At 33.0% G+C, this 16,477-nt stretch overlaps 1 protein-coding gene across 2 annotated transcripts in view; it reads right to left on the bottom strand.

The window, feature by feature from the left end:
* The window catches only part of LOC125052035 (apoptosis-stimulating of p53 protein 2), a 194,390-nt gene that overhangs the window by 99,979 nt on the left and 77,934 nt on the right, over window positions 1–16,477 (bottom strand). For both annotated transcript variants that reach the window (XM_047652682.1, XM_047652683.1), the window contains one exon: window positions 2,641–2,699. In XM_047652682.1, coding sequence (XP_047508638.1) covers window positions 2,641–2,699 — 59 coding nt within the window. The remainder of the gene's footprint in view (window positions 1–2,640; window positions 2,700–16,477) is intronic.

The following is a 16,477-nucleotide window of genomic DNA, read 5'->3' as shown; positions in this document are numbered from 1 at the left end:
ACAATATTAATTAATAACAAATAGATAACAATTTGTCTATTTAATTTAAGTTATTGTACTGACTTGATATATAGCTTTTATCACTCTATGTAATTGCAGGTTAACTATGAAATTGACGTGATTATTTTTCCGACCCAAATATCGGCCAATAGAATTGCACCATTCGACGTCACGTGGTACAACCTACATGGTATTATACTGATAATTTTTTTGTGAAAATTTTCTCTGGTCGTTGCTTCAAGAAAAGTATTAAGTAGTTGTTTTATTCATTATGAAATTCTTATTTGTTAACTGTACATTTCGTCTCATGGTGCAATTCTATTGGCCGACATTTGGGTCGGAAAAATAATCCCCCGAATACCACACGAGCTTCAAAATTATCGGGTATTTCCCGATAGGTTCGTTGCAAACAATTAATATAGTCGTCATGACGACTATAAGTTCTTGTGGTATTATAAGTGATAAAATTTGAATTTAACAGCAGATGGCACCATCAATCAAAATTGTCGATACGCGTTCTGTAGTGACATTGACACACACGTTAGAATGGCTTTTTATAACGCTGCAATTCCTGTACTTTAGCACAAACTGTTCGATAGTTTTGTGAAGTACTCGTATACGCTATGATCTGACAGTTATTTGTTAACTTAAACACTTAGATTTCGCGTACATTCTATATCTATTCGTTTGTTTAAAAAAACTTACTGTTACTATTACGTTAATTATTCGATTTTACGTATTGTTTATGATACGGGTCCATTTTGTATAATAAAAATATATGGCCATATAGTCGGTTCGTGTGGGGAATCAACGTTATGAGACTCATGCCGTACACTTTATCTACTTTTTAGGGTTTTTACACAGGCGCCAAGGCAAAAAAATCAAAACAACAAAATGAAGAACGCGACTAAACAAGAGGATAATTCAACGGGAGAGACAATTATAACTGATAGCTTTAAGCTATATTTTGATCTGTAACAGCAAACTATTAGTAATTTATCACTTTACTATGGTTATGTGGTAACAATTGAAATTAATTATTAATTTTCAATAGTTAAAGAGACCGCCGATGTGAATACATCGGTCATGTTGGGGATTGTACGGGTATTTCGAATTACGGTACAGCTAACCGCAAATACAACATATAGCTTTATGTTTTTAACCAATCAAGCCAAACAGATTAAAATAGGTGACTTGAACTGTGCTCATTTAACCAAACTATCAATCCCAGTTTTGCACAGGTAGGTTTTACCCGTATCACCTCGACGTCCGCCGTTCCACAACTGAGCGTTTTTCAAGGCAGTTTTTGCCGCGCACCACCACTATGTGGAACCAGCTGCCCACTGAAGTATTTCCGAACCAATTCGACTTAGGGTCCTTCAAGAAAAGAGCGTACCAATTCTTAAAAGGCCGGCAACGCACTCGCGAGCCCTCTGGCATTGAGAGTGTCCATGGGCGGCGGTATCACTTAACATCAGATGAGCCTCCTGCCCGTTTGCCCCCCGTTCTATAAAAAAAAGGTAGATTGTGTTTCAATGAAATACTTAACGATTTAATCGCGCATTTATTACTCAAGGTTTCAGGAGCAGTGTGGGACTCGCTCTAAAAGCTCTACCCACTAAACCTCTCCCACCAATCACTTCACTGTTGGGGTAACTTGAGGTCGCGTAAGCATTCTACCAGGAGACCCCATGACTACCTGCTACAGCAAACATCTTCCATTAGATTGACATCGCCGTCTTTACAGTAGGGTTGCAATTTCTTGCACCCAACATGTGTTAAAAGAAATGTAGAATTACTGACCACTTATAATTGCCATCCTCGGCCTAGAGCGTATAGCGTATAAATAATACAAATTAATATTATGTACCTTTATGAAGCCAGATCATAAAATTATTAGTTCATCAGATTCTGAATTGTAACTAATTTGTGCCACCAAAATATGTCCAACAAAACTATTTGAATACTCAATACTCTAATGGGTAATCCATTAGTAGCACTATACGTACCTAATGAAATGTTACGATTTGATCACTAAACATTAGTTATGCAGAATTAAAAGCTTATTAAAATCGAACCATTTCATTTGATTTCAATTCAACTGCATAATGTGTGGGATAGGCTATCAAGATTGGGTCATATATTTCACTTTAAAGGGATCTTGAAGATAAATCACGAGTCATATATTGGCTTACCTTCCCTAAACGTTAGGGAGAAAATGCGACATATTTTCACCTTTGATCGACAATTTTCTGACATGTAACACAGATGAACCAATCGGATATTAAACAAATTGATAAAAAATCGGCGATTTTTACGCCACATTTATTTGGTCTGCGTGAATTGTTTTATTGTTTAAAGTTACAAAACGTGATACGTTTTTAATAAAAGTAATAAATATTGAAACGTAATAAATTAATAAGGAAATGATAGGATTAACGCTTAATGCCGTTTCCTTCTATTGGCTAATTCAATTTACTTGGCTATTCAATCCGCTCAAGAATAATTTTTAACGCAAATACGGACTTGAAAGAACATTTTAAAACTGAATACCGAACAAATGGTTCGTGCATGAAGAGATATTGACTTCACAAAATTAGAGATATTCTAGAAATAACAAATGTAATAGTTAATACACACCAATTCCTCAGGTGATCCCGGTTCCTTCATACCATTGCTCTTATCCGCGCTCCCCGTCTCTGTAAACAAACATAAAATCATTAAATACTATCACAATGTTCGTTCCCATACTCCTCCGAAACGGATCGACCGATTCTTATGAAATTTTTTATGCATATTCAGTAAGTCTGATAATCGGACATCTATTTTCATCCCCCTAAATGTTAAGGGTTGTCCCACCCCTATATTTTTATTTTTATTTTTAGACAAAACTTTTTAACATATTTTTATGATACAGCATACAAAAATACATATTAATTGTCACCCCTCTAAGATCAACCCCTATTTTTTTATTATAGTAGATAGTTATTTTTATTAAAGTAAAAAAATGTTTTCTAGAAATAATATACATGGCAAAACGACGTTTGTAGGGTCAGCTAGTTATAATTTATAATAATTAACACTGTCAAGTAATGTTATAGATGTGCAAAAGTCGTTTGTAGGTTTTTGACAAGCAAAAGTAAAAGCGCGAACTTTGCCCTACCACGCACAATGTGGCCAAGATACGTGCCGAGACTAAATACAACGATAATCGGTACTTGAGCATAATTTATTTATTAGATTTTCGCTGTGGCGAAACACGATAATAAATAAAATATTTTTCATCCAAAGACCAATCGTTAGCAGGTTAATTAAAAATTAATTAAAAACGTGAAGCGGCTGCATGCGAATTAATTGCATTTATTCAGTGACATTTAATTTTAAGGGTAAATTTTGCAATCTGCTTTTATTAGTAATTTTCGTCCAATGAAAGATTTGATTGCTATGTAACGTAATGAGCGCTTCATCGAATATACTATAATATTTTAAATTTTCAATAAAGCATTATAAAAGAGTATAGAGTACTAAAGTATAATATTTGTATACCCGTTACTCTTCATGTATCGGCCCTATACATTGATGCGCCTATTTCATAGATCATTTTTATTTCAAGGCAAGTAGGTAATCAGTCTTCAGGTTAGTCAAAAGTCTATTGTTTTGACTGAGACATGCTGGTTTCTTTGCGATGTTTTCCTTCACCGTACGAGCAAGCGTTTATTGTATACATACTAAGACTTTAGGGGAGAGAATGGCACGCTAAACCACTGTACTAACACTGCAATAGATAAAATAATTTACTAACTGGTCGTCTCGTTATGCCCTCGGATTCGTTAGGAGATCCTTTGTAACGTAACGTACACACACGTAACGTTAAAACCGTCAATGTAACTGCATATTTTTTCTACTCTCTATTAGATAAGTTTTCACAAATAACCATACAAAAATCAAATATTTCCTTCAGTGTAGACAAATAAAGGTATAAACAATACTCAGCGATTGCCTATAAATCAAATAAATTGTAGAACAAATTACATTGCTCCATTTTGATGTTCATATTAACTGCATAGTAATTTCTGGACATTTAATTAATTTCGCAGATGAACCAAAATTGCACTGCGCAGTGATATTGAATGATTTATGTTCTTTCTAATTTAAATTATTCTAAAATGGATATCGTAAGAGATGTTTATAAACCGCTATCTTCAAAACGAACGATAATTAAACTAATCTTGAAGAAGAGTATTTTTTTTTCGTGCCTTAATTAAGTTATGTAATAGGCATACAGCCTTGCGTGTAGTAAATTATTAATTTCCTCGTTAAAATCTCAGAGTATAGTCTTAACAACATACAAGTAGTTTTTTTAATTCATTTAAATTCATTGTAAGACAGCCTTAGTTGGTCAATGTTCAGTTAGACTAAACAGTTGGTAGAACTTCAAGTCATCTGATGCAAAAAGTTTTCGCGCGAGAAATGTCTAACTCTAATAGTGTTTTGTAAATTATGTATTTATTGGTGAGCTAACAAAGGTAAGGTAAAAGTCTGTCTTAAAAAAACGTAAGACTAAAATATAAAATGTGTACATGATATCATGTTTAGTTACAAAAACAAAATAATAAGATTTAAAAGTTTAAGGTGCTAGTTTAATTTTATAAGTTAAGAAGAATACAACGAAACTGCGACAAGGGAAGAAGACAAGGTATATCTATCGCCTACTTGTGTTCATTTACAATTCTACATACACGTGGTATAACGCCGTTCGCACTGAGTAGGTACAGTTCGTCGGAAAGGTGGAAGGAAAGACGTTCTAGCATATTGACAAGTATGTCAAATAAGTTATGCTCCGACATACAGATCTCTCTATCTACAGTATACGACGATTTTGGGACATGCTAGGCTGACCCATTTTATGACAGTCTCCATGTCTTCGGGCGTAAGATGCCATTGTTTGGTCAACCAAGTGCAAAGAAGAAATATATATTAAATAGCATATTTGATTTAATATTTGTACCTCTTAATTTAGTGTATTGTCATTAATTTTTATTATTTTATATCTTTTCTCTTTAATAATTGTAATGTGTTTCTTTAAATGTTGTGTACATTGATGCACATGCATGTATTGTTTTTTGTATGTTGTGTGTTCTCATAAATTTAAATAAATCAATCAAATTGGTGTGGTTATCTAGCCGAAACAATAATTATATTTTAACCCAGAACGACTAACTTATACGCCATGTCCCAATTTAACCGCAAAGTAAGCGAGAACTTTTAAACTTTTTTTCCTTAGATCGTTCAATTAGCCAAATTTCCAAATATTTTTCTCGCTAAATTAACCACAGTTGCAGTATTATGTCAGCCACTCTATCAGATTGAAGGGTCACGCGCACGTAAGTTGACATCGTTGACACTTTAATGATAGTTTATGCATCGATAAAATCTATATCGCTTTCGAAACTTTCGCTGTCAACGATTGGCTACTGTTAAATTTGAACTCACGTTTGACTTATGTAAGATCCCTTTGTTACTTTTACTTTTTTGCAATCTGTAAGCTGATATTTCGTCAAACGTTTTTATTGTCTAATATTTGGGCGGCGGCTCTTGCGTAGGCTAAAATCACAATTTTCGATCTTTTTAAAAATATAACATAATTATATATAATTATTATTAGTTAAGTTTCGATTCATATACTTCCCCGTTTCTTAATTGCTGTTGTACTGTTTCTTGCTAATTTGTTTCTAAAGTATAATTTACGCTACTTAAATGTATCCTTGATGATAGTTATCTCTTCAAATGTTAGTGAATTTTATTTAGACATATATATTAAACTCCATATTTAATTTATACAAATGAATTTTGAATTTTTCTATCTTCCTTCATTACAGCGTAGACATAATTTAAGAAATCAAAACAATGAAATACAGATTTAGTTTTTTTATAAATCGTACCTTTGTTATTTATTTATATTGTTATATACGAAGGTGTGCTAGGTTAATGGTAAGTTGTATTATACCATATTGGTGATAGTTATGTTCTGCTGTATGTGTTTAGTTTCTATTTAGTAGGCACGAGATAAATTCTCATCGACTATCAATCGAAATACCTTTTCACTAAACGGACATCTGACACTCATAACACGTTTGCACGACCTGACAATGTTGCCAGATAATTACAGTTTTGGAGATTGGGCGATTGCCTCATGTAATTACAGGCAACTAGCGCCCACGGGTCACGCGAATTATGTATCCGTCACTGTCATGGCAACACTGTTTATCATCAACCAAATTATGGCTATGTGTAATTGACAAAAAATTTAACATTTCATGCCAATGGGAAATAAGTTTTAAGTTTAATCGTTTTTTGTTTTAGTTACGCGGGTCAACATAAACTTTTGTCATTGACCATAGATCATAAAATTTCAATAGCATGAAAAAGTTTGCTTTTGTATTTTGGATAGCGACTGAAGGCTATTTTCAAAAACAATCGTTATTTATAGCGGCAACATGTGAACGTTAAAACAGCACTCTACAAAACTTATAAAAAATTTTAAATGAGTATTGGTTTTTCTTTTTTATTATTTGTACTATCACTATCACACAAACAAATACCAAAACTTTAAATTTTCGTCGTTGCATTGTACTTGAAACGACAAGTACAATGAAACAACGAAAACCTAGTTCGTATACGACTACAAAGTCATTTGAAGTTGTGAATGTCAGCAGCCATTTTTATCGACGTCATACAATTATTATTCTACAGAATCTTTTTAATACAATATTAAAAATAATCACAGATTTGGGATCAGAATAAAAAAAATATATACATATGTTCTAGTTTTAAGATGTAAGAATGTAACGCCAATCATATTTTTAAGATGTACAAGTTTTTTTTTGTCCTATTTTAATTATTATTTTCTAAATAAAACAGGTCTCAAGACAATATTAGAGACCAGGTGTTAATATGAATACCAAGTTTAATAAATAATAGGCTCCTTATACAATAACAATGGTTTACTCTCTCATTAACATGTATGTAGACTGTTTGTCTTTTATTTAGCTAGCAATGTTAAAAGACTTAATCAAATGCTTTGGTGCAATGCATAACTTTTTACCAAACACTTTCATATCATTTCATAATTAAAATTTTAAAGAACATTCCTACGCAATATTAGGAGTTGATAAGTTAAAGTTTTTAAAGGAACTTTTTTCTTTTAAAAACAACTTGGTTTCCACAAACAATATAAATGGATTACCTTTAACCCTCCTTAAAATGTGAGGTAGAAAACTCAATGATTGAGAAGTGATGCGAAGCAGCTTCAATTGTTTTAACTAATTTCATTTTCTAATTAATAATTAATTAAATTATTTTGTGCTTAAAGAAAAAACTTTTTTACCGGATTAAAGTTACGTATTATTATAAATTTACAATTATTTAACATAATTTTAAATTAGTCGATACCAACTCCGAGCAAATAAATACAGATAATGCAACTTTTTCTACAGCTGTGATACTTTTTGACATCCAACACCTGTTGTCTTCAGTCACCGTGACCACGCACGCTGTAAAGCACGCGAAACGTCGGTTAAATTTAAAATTATGTTAAATAATTGTAAATTTATAATAATACATAACTTTAATCCAGTTAAAAAGTTTTTTCTTTAAATGTGTATGGTTATGTCAATAAAAGACAATACTATATTTTGTGCTTTCTATGGCATTTTAAAGTTAGTTTTATTTTTGAAGAATATGTATAGGATAGTGTGTTAAAGCAAACAAAGTAGCGTCCATCTAACAGATAAACAAGTAAAATCGTAGGTGTTAAACCTGTTTCACGTAAAAGTTAAAAATATATGTTTTTAAAGTACGACACATTGATTTATGTACTAACAGGTTTTCAAGGAAATTCGTTTCTTACCAATAATGTGGTTTTTAACAATAAATCCCAAAACGATCAATTAAACCCATGTTCGAGATTATTAACTGTTATTTTTTATCTGTGTACGAAAGTTACCATAGTCAAAAATTTGGAATTTATTGACGAAAATCTAGGTATGATTTGTATGTATATTAAAAACCGTGGGTATATTAAAAATCAGTGGCACTACAACCTCTTTACGTCTTGGCCTCAGATTTCTAAATCTGTTTCATGATCATTTTTAAATCTAATAGGCAAGTCGACTTTTTTGGGTGTAAGAAACATCGGTTTCCTCACGATGGATGTTTTCCTTGACCGTTCGAGCAAATGGTTAATGCGCACATAGATAGAAAGTCCATAGGTGCACAGACGGGGATCGAACCTACGACCTCAGGTATGAGAGTCGCACGCTGAAGCCCTAGGCCAACACTGCTAACTTGTATTTCAAAATTTAAAAGTTAAAATATCATATTTCACATGTGAAGTTGAAAAACTCATTAATAAAAGCAGTATAACTAATAAACTTTTTATCAAATGATTGTCAAAACTGTCAATTTTAAAAATACAAATGCATTCCAGTGAATAGAAACACAAAAAGCAAAAAAGCGCCTGAATATTTTTCTTCCTAACGAGCATAAATTCCATTGGCATTTTATGCAGTGCTTTGCGCTTGAAGCGTACTGAGTTTGCCGCGTCAACGAGTAAATTGGTCCGTTCAAGTTTTTTTGACGTGTGACTTGTTTCTTTTTATAAATAGCGGCAGTTATCTTCATACAAGGATATCGTGTGGCGGGAGATTTATTTCTGGGTGAATTTTAATAAAGCCTAAATATACCTATCGACAGAAATGCTTCATCTCAAAGTATTACAGATTCTGTAAGTTTAGCCGGCAGCAAATTTATAATATTAATAAAACAATCCCGTTTTATAAGGAGTCATATTTAATATAAAATTGCCCTAACCTTAATTGAAATTAAGGCATAAATTATCACGTAAATACTTCAATAGGTCAATACAATAACTACATAAGTGAAATTATGACTAATTCAATTTTATATTCATATATTTAGATATAACGAATTTTTCAAATAATAATTAAATCGGATAAAAAGAAAACTAAAACAAATTTAAAACGTTCGCTTACTGTGAAAGTGTTTAATGCTGGATGATTTTTTTTTACCATATTACACAGTGCAAGTTGCAGTCTTTATAAAGCTTGACTACTCATATTCCAAGGAAATAAACTCATACTGTATTTAAACAACAATAATTCGATCTGAAAATATTATATTACAAGTCGGTAAAAAATCCGCATGTGCCAGCCAGTTATTTCAAATAGAATAAAATGAAAACCTGTTTCGTGTTCCGGAATGCTAGACGCGTCAAAAACATGAACAAAAAATTAAGAGGAATCCGTAATAGGCCGGCACGAGCTACCAAAAAGGTTATTTTAATTTAGCTATTTTAATTATACAGTTTAGAATTTTATTTAAACTGTTACATTTAAAATACCTTTCGTTTTACTTTTTTAACCTTTCAAAAGCAATGTACGTACTTTACAATTATTATTAAATACGTAATTTAAGCGGTTTTATGAAACTGAATAGGTTGACTGAGTTTGAACGTGACTTTTGTAGCTTATATATAATGTTCTCCAGATCAATTTGGACCTCGTGAATAATATATACAGACTAACCATGAATTATTACAAGAGTGTGTATTATATATTACCAGAGTCTAGCTAATAAAAGAAGATAATTGAATTATTTGAAAACTTTCGGATGGCAATACAGAATGTCATTGAATTTCTTAGGTTAGTATGATTTATTGTCTTGATACTTTACCTAGTACTTTACTTTACTCATTTTTATTTCTATTATATATTTTTTCCGAATAGTTAACAGGTTAATAATAGCCTAAACTTTGTTTTATTTGATAGAATATTTCGTTGTTTCGCAGGATTTGATTATTCCGAATAAAGTTGTGTTTTATAATAAATATAGTTTTAGTTTTCCATGCAATAGCATTGCATTTTAAGTATCAATAGTAAAATACTAAATACGTATAGTATTTAATTTCATAGAAATACGGTGACTGTCAATGTAAAAAATAAAAAAAATAAAATCAAGTATCAAGTAAGTTTAATCCACAAAATATATCAATCTTTTAGGGATACCAAACTATTTTTTTTTAATTTGCCGCGTTTTTTCGTTATCTTCTTTCATTAGCCAGACTATTCCTTTTAACTACATCTACTAAATACGTTGATGGGACGGATGTCCAACGTGACCAGAGTATCACGAGAGAAGGCCGGCAAGATAGTTTAAAGTGCTCATCCGAGACACGTCTACTGTCAACCAATGCATCATTAAGTTATTGTCAGAAATCGCAATGGCATTATATGACTATCACCACACTTGAGATTTGATCCCAAACCTCATTCTTATCCGTGGAATATGCTACTACTAGACACTAATGATCCGGACTTTATATATATATAGTCTTCTTTGGGTGTATTTGTAATTAAACTCGCTAACGGCTGGACCGGTTTTGATGATATTTTTTGTGTGTGTTCAAATGAATTCGAGAATGGTTTTGATTTACAAATAGATTTTTTTCCCTATCCGTCCGTCAATCTGATATATATATATATATAGTTTACTTAGTATAAGTGTAGTGTAGATTCTATATCTAAATTAAAAAAAGTAAAGTTTACTGTTTATTCTAGAATAGATATGAATATATATGTATTTCTTATAAGCGTTTCCGTTACAATTGCAGTTTTACAATGAATTATATATGTAGTTCATTTATTCTAAAACGGTAATGTTTCGAAAAACTTCATTTATATTATCTGCAATTGCAACGAAAACCCTTATAAGAAGGAAGTTCCCGTTTCTACTTAGTAGATTACAAAAAATAACAAATTGCCATCATTTAGCTGCTAGTAATGTCTCGGCGTTTTATCAAAAGAATGTGTGAGTACCCTTAATAGTTCTACTCAAGTTTCAAGTTTTTATTAATTGAATCAGTGAATTTAGATCTGTATTTATACGTATATTATCTTCGTAAAAAGCTGGTTATTAAAAAGATAATTGATGGAATAGAAAATGCCAACTTAGTATTAATTTAACTTCAAATTAATACCTAAATATTTATATAATAGCCGACATATAAAATAGAAAATTATACTGTTGTAACAAAAATGACAAAAATACATAGTCGATTATACCTACGTATTAAGATTATAAGTACAATTAAATTAAAAATATATTTTATTAAAATTTAATCATATATTATTTTATAAATAGTGTACTAACACCAACCATTTTTTATGTAACAAGAGGCAAATGGGCAGGAGGCCTGATACCGCCGCCCATGGACACTCACATTGCCAGAAGGCTCGCAAGTGTGTTGCCGCTTTTTAAGAATTGGTACGCTATTTTCTTGAAGGCTCCTAAGTCGATTGCTGACAATGACGGCCCTTGGAATGCCTTCAAGGCTTTTTGTGAGGCCGTCATGACTGAGAAAGAGAATGCGGAGCGTCAGCGTGCAAATAATTCTGATGCTCCGCCGGTAAGAAAACGACGACCGGGGCAGCGACGCCGTGCTTTCGCACGTCTGCCCTAAGTTAAGATGCTGATGATTTGTTCGTGGGAGGAGTCACGTTGATATTGTGGCATTCGCGTTTGGCGGGGGTAAGGATAGGGCTCAGCTGTTACCTGCCTCCGCCCTTTGGCGAGCCGAAGGCATCCGTCAGGTTTTAGTGGGTAGGTGTGAAGATATTATGTGGGACTTTTAATTATGCGTAAAAGCATTTCCTGACGTTAAAAAAAAAAAAAACCCTAAGTCGAATTGGTTCGGAAATACTTCACTGGGTTCCACATAGTGGTGGTGCACGACAAAACTGCCTTAGGTACGCTCAGTTGTGGAACGGACGTCAAGATGATACGGATGGTATTTTGTATTCTGCCTTGGCGTCCGATGATGAAACTCAGCTACAGGTCCGAACAACGCCTCTGAACACTCTCTATGCGGTAGATACGAGGTACCTATAACGCCCCATCTGTAGTAACAATGTTTTCTAATCGTTTGATCTAGTCTATGCCTCTATCTTTATGGACAAGATATTGCAAACAAATACCTACTGTTGAAGGATTGCTCACTTAACAAGGAAAAAAGCTCTTTTTTATATATAGTCGCTCATAGGAACATTCTTAAGAATGTCACTGATCAAGTTGACGTCATAAATATGGATTTAAAGGGACGACTTTTTAAAGTTGTATAGGACCTACGCGTGCGATGACAACTCTAGCTATTTATTGCATCCGGTATCTCCATGGAGTCTTCTGTGGGGCAAAGGGCATATTTATATGTATCTGTACGGTTGTTAACTTAATGAAGAGCTGTATTGCCCAGTTAATTGCATCGTAGGTACAAATGATAGAGTTGATATATGTATTACAAGTATGTATATAGATATATTTAAAGGTCGTAGTGATTGGGATACGTAAGGGCATGCTTAGGTGGTTAAGAGAACGAACATGTAGAACGGATGAATGAGACGCGGCTAACAAGGCAACCGTAAATGGTGAAGTCGCTTTGGGTAGGACTTGTGGAACATACTGGACCAAATCCAGGATGTACTAGGAACAAGTCAAATGTGTCCATAACCGACAAGTATGTATGGTGAATGTCATATAAGTGTATCAAATCAATATCATATCAATATATGTAAAAGCGAGTGTACTCCTCCCTCAAAGGCCGGTAACGCACCTACTAAAAATGGGTGTCTATTGGCAGCGAAGACTACCCTTTTTGGTCGTCCCGCAAGCTCGTTTGCCCCCCTATTAAATAAAAATAGATAGATTGTATATATGTAATAAATAGATAGCGATAGAGATATGTCAGGATCGTAGCAAGTGGAGATAGTCATGGCGTTATTATACGAATTAAAAATAAAATATATTTTTAACTGTCTACACGTTTTGGCCATCGACACGTCCAGGTATGTGTGTCAATCCCAGCCTAAATACACTAAAACCAGTTACCGTGTTCGTGTGTGTACGCCAATTAAGTCTTTGTTAAAAAATATACTTGAAACTATTATGGACACGAGCCATTATTGAATAGATATTGCTTTATTTATTAACACAACATTAAAATTTACATTTCAATATAAATGCTTCGAATGCACCATTGTTCGAACTCTATTGATAAATACCTGAGTGTATTTCTATAAAAATATATGAATCTTTCATTTAATAAAAGCAATAATCGGAGACCTTTTCAAAGTATTTAACTCATAAAGTTTTGTTTAATGTGTTCGCAGAATGAGAGAAGTACAATTTAAAGAGTTTGAAATTAACTTTCATATGTATTATTTGTAAATAACATAAATATTACATTATATAGACTTCAAGTTGCCGGCGTTAACAGAATTGTACTGTTATTTTTAAGAATTAGTTTTTGATTATTATAGTACCTACCATTTTTTAAAGTACTACGAGTATATGTCATATATAGCAAACAACAATATGTGATAGTCACACGCTGGTAGGCCAGAGGCGCTCGTTATATGTATGATTTTATTGGAAAAAAGAAAGAGTAAATTTGAGAAACAGTTGATTAATAAAGTTTCACGACTAGACTATGTTGAAGCGACCAACTCAGTGTGGCTTATGTATTCAACTTAAGGCATTTAACATTCCATTTTCGATTATGAATATTGCAAGCGGCTACTTATACATTAACATGGAATAGAAATATCGATTTCATTTTAGAAAGCGTTTTGTATTAGCTAGGGAGCTGCCGCCTTTTGAATGTATACATACAATCAAACAAGAAAGTGACGCAAAGAAGTAAAGATTACTATAAGCTACATAATATATATATAAACATATACTTATTGTTTTTAAATTTCTGTGTATTTAAGGATATTTGTACTTTCGCAATATAAGAAGAACAAGGAAATATAGACAGCAATAAGTGTGAAGTTAGCCGTAAATGCAACGGAAAAGTTATTTATTTATTAGGATTAAAAACAGAATAAAAGCTTATACTCGCGCCAATTCACTCGGTGGGAAAAAGCAAATATTACACAATGAATGTTACTATATGACTCGGGAACAATGTAGTTGGTGAATCAAAATCGGTGCTGTTTTAGGGATTACATACACGCAGCTAAATACTTGACTTATTTAATAGCATTCAGAACTAAATCAGTGGCACTCCCACCTTTTTAGGTCTGGGCCTCAGATTTCTGAATCTGTTTCATGATCATTTGTCTTAAAGGCCAGTAGGTGATCAGGCTTCTGTGCCTGACACACGCCGTCGACTATTTGGGTCTAAGGCAAGATTCCTCACAATGTTTTCCTTCACCGTTCGAGCGAATGTTAAGTGCGTACATAGAAAGAAAGTCCATGGGTGCACAGCCGGGATCGAACCTACGACCTCAGGAATGAGAGTCGCACGCTGAAGCCGCTAGGCCAACACTGCTCTATGATTTCTCTTTATATATCGCAGAGTTAACACAATTGATAGAAAAAACCGAATACAGTAAGTGTGTAAGATTCAGTCTTTATCGATAATGTACATAGCGATTTCAGAGAACTCTTCGATTCTCATTTTCCTATTACTGATACGAGTAGACATACACTTCGAGCTTTGTTAATTACGTATAATTATACGTAAGGGTAATTTGTTAGGGCACACAAGGATTTCTTTTACCTTACATTATAGGTGATTATGTTAACTGCTAATGCTTAACTCAAGATAACCAGTCCAACTAGTAGTTATAACTTAAAGCTACCACCCGGTTGGTTCTAATAATACTAATCAATGGATTCCTTTTACGAGTTCTATGCGCTTACTTAATAAATCTTGCAAAGCCGATATGTTATAACGAGAACTTCTATAGCCATGAATCATGATAGCGTGATATACATGAGATATGTGGGACGTAGATATGTTCCAAAACCCCAATTGTGTTGTGACATACGAATCAGAAACAATTAATTCGCCAAGAATCGAACTAAGGACACGGTTTTTTTAATGTAACAGGAGGCAAATGGGCAGGAGGCTCGCATGATGTTAAGTCACACCGACATGGAGTTGTCCATGGGCTACACATAGCCAGAAGGCTCGCAAGTGTGTTGACGGCCTTATAAAGCAAAAACTGCGTTAAGAAACGCTCAGTTGTGGTATGGATGGTACGGTCCAATATTGGGCAATCAAAGCCAGAAGCGACATCAATAGTCCGTAACGGGAACCCATCAAGATTAAGACTACGACGAGTGTTGCTTCACTTTGGTAATCGATCAGCGCACCCTATATCACTAAAGTATGAGCCCCTCAAGCTAAGTTCCATACGAGAAGGCAAAGTGCAATCCGATTCTACAATTGTCTACTGCCTATTCGCTTGTAACTGCCCGCGGCCAGGAAGTAATCTGGCGCGTCTAGACAGCTTTGAAATTCCATTGACTATCAATCGTTTATCAATATGATAAATATGTATTGTATGATCGACGAATCGAAGAACAAAGAGCCATTCGTTTTCAGATTGTACTATAACAAAACTAAGTTTAGGTTAAAGTTAGTTAGTTACCTTACCAGCAAATGAAAACAACGCTGATATATTAATATCAGCGATTGGATTATATCCTTGAATATAATTAATTTGCAGTTTTAAAAAAAATTACATGTAAGAAACAACAAGTAATATTTAAAAATACCATTATAATTATACTCTAATATAGGTTATACGTATTATAATAAGTAGGTTTAGTATTTTCTTAGTTTTCGAAGAATGTTACATTAAATCTTCTTCATACATTATTTGGTGTATGAACTTTTTGTATTAAGCTTAATAAAAGTTCAGTATAATGTTATATTTCACATTTGAATTAAGTAAAAACAATGTTTATATTGTCTAAAAATATTAACGATAATTTCTTATATATTTTAAGCAAATAGGAACTATGATATTCGTACCGTGTGAAAATCGTAAAAAATTACTGCATACATAGAAAAGCCATAAAAGGATGCGCGCACGCATGCTCTATCGCCTAAGTAAAAACAGAACGCATCTAGAAATAGCGATTTCTATGTCTAGCTTCATTCCCCCGTCCATTGATCTTCGTTGTAAATATTACTTCGCAATTTATGTTGAAATAACTTCGAACGTCGACTTTACAGTGAACAAATTTACAGAGCAAAGATAACACAAAACAGAGTAAGTAATTTGAAAAAGGATATTGTCAATCGGTAAATAACAGATTTTTACAGTCTTATATATATATAGAACTATTTTTATTGCAAAATACTTGTTTCCTCAAATATTTGACTTACGAAAGCATCTACATTCAGTTGACTGACCATTGGTTGTATGTAATATATATGTTAACGTAAAATTGTAAACACCGTTAGATTGTAATCTATCTCGCGAGATTATAAACTGTATTATTATTCGGTAGATTGTACTACACTAACTTAGTTATCATTCAAACTTCTTTGGTCAATTACAGATTAATTTTACTTTTCAACAATTTCATATAACTACCGAATAAT

This window comes from Pieris napi, chromosome 8, assembly GCF_905475465.1.
Source record: "Pieris napi chromosome 8, ilPieNapi1.2, whole genome shotgun sequence".
NCBI lineage: Eukaryota > Metazoa > Arthropoda > Insecta > Lepidoptera > Pieridae > Pieris > Pieris napi.
This window is presented reverse-complemented; position numbering and strand designations above follow the sequence as displayed.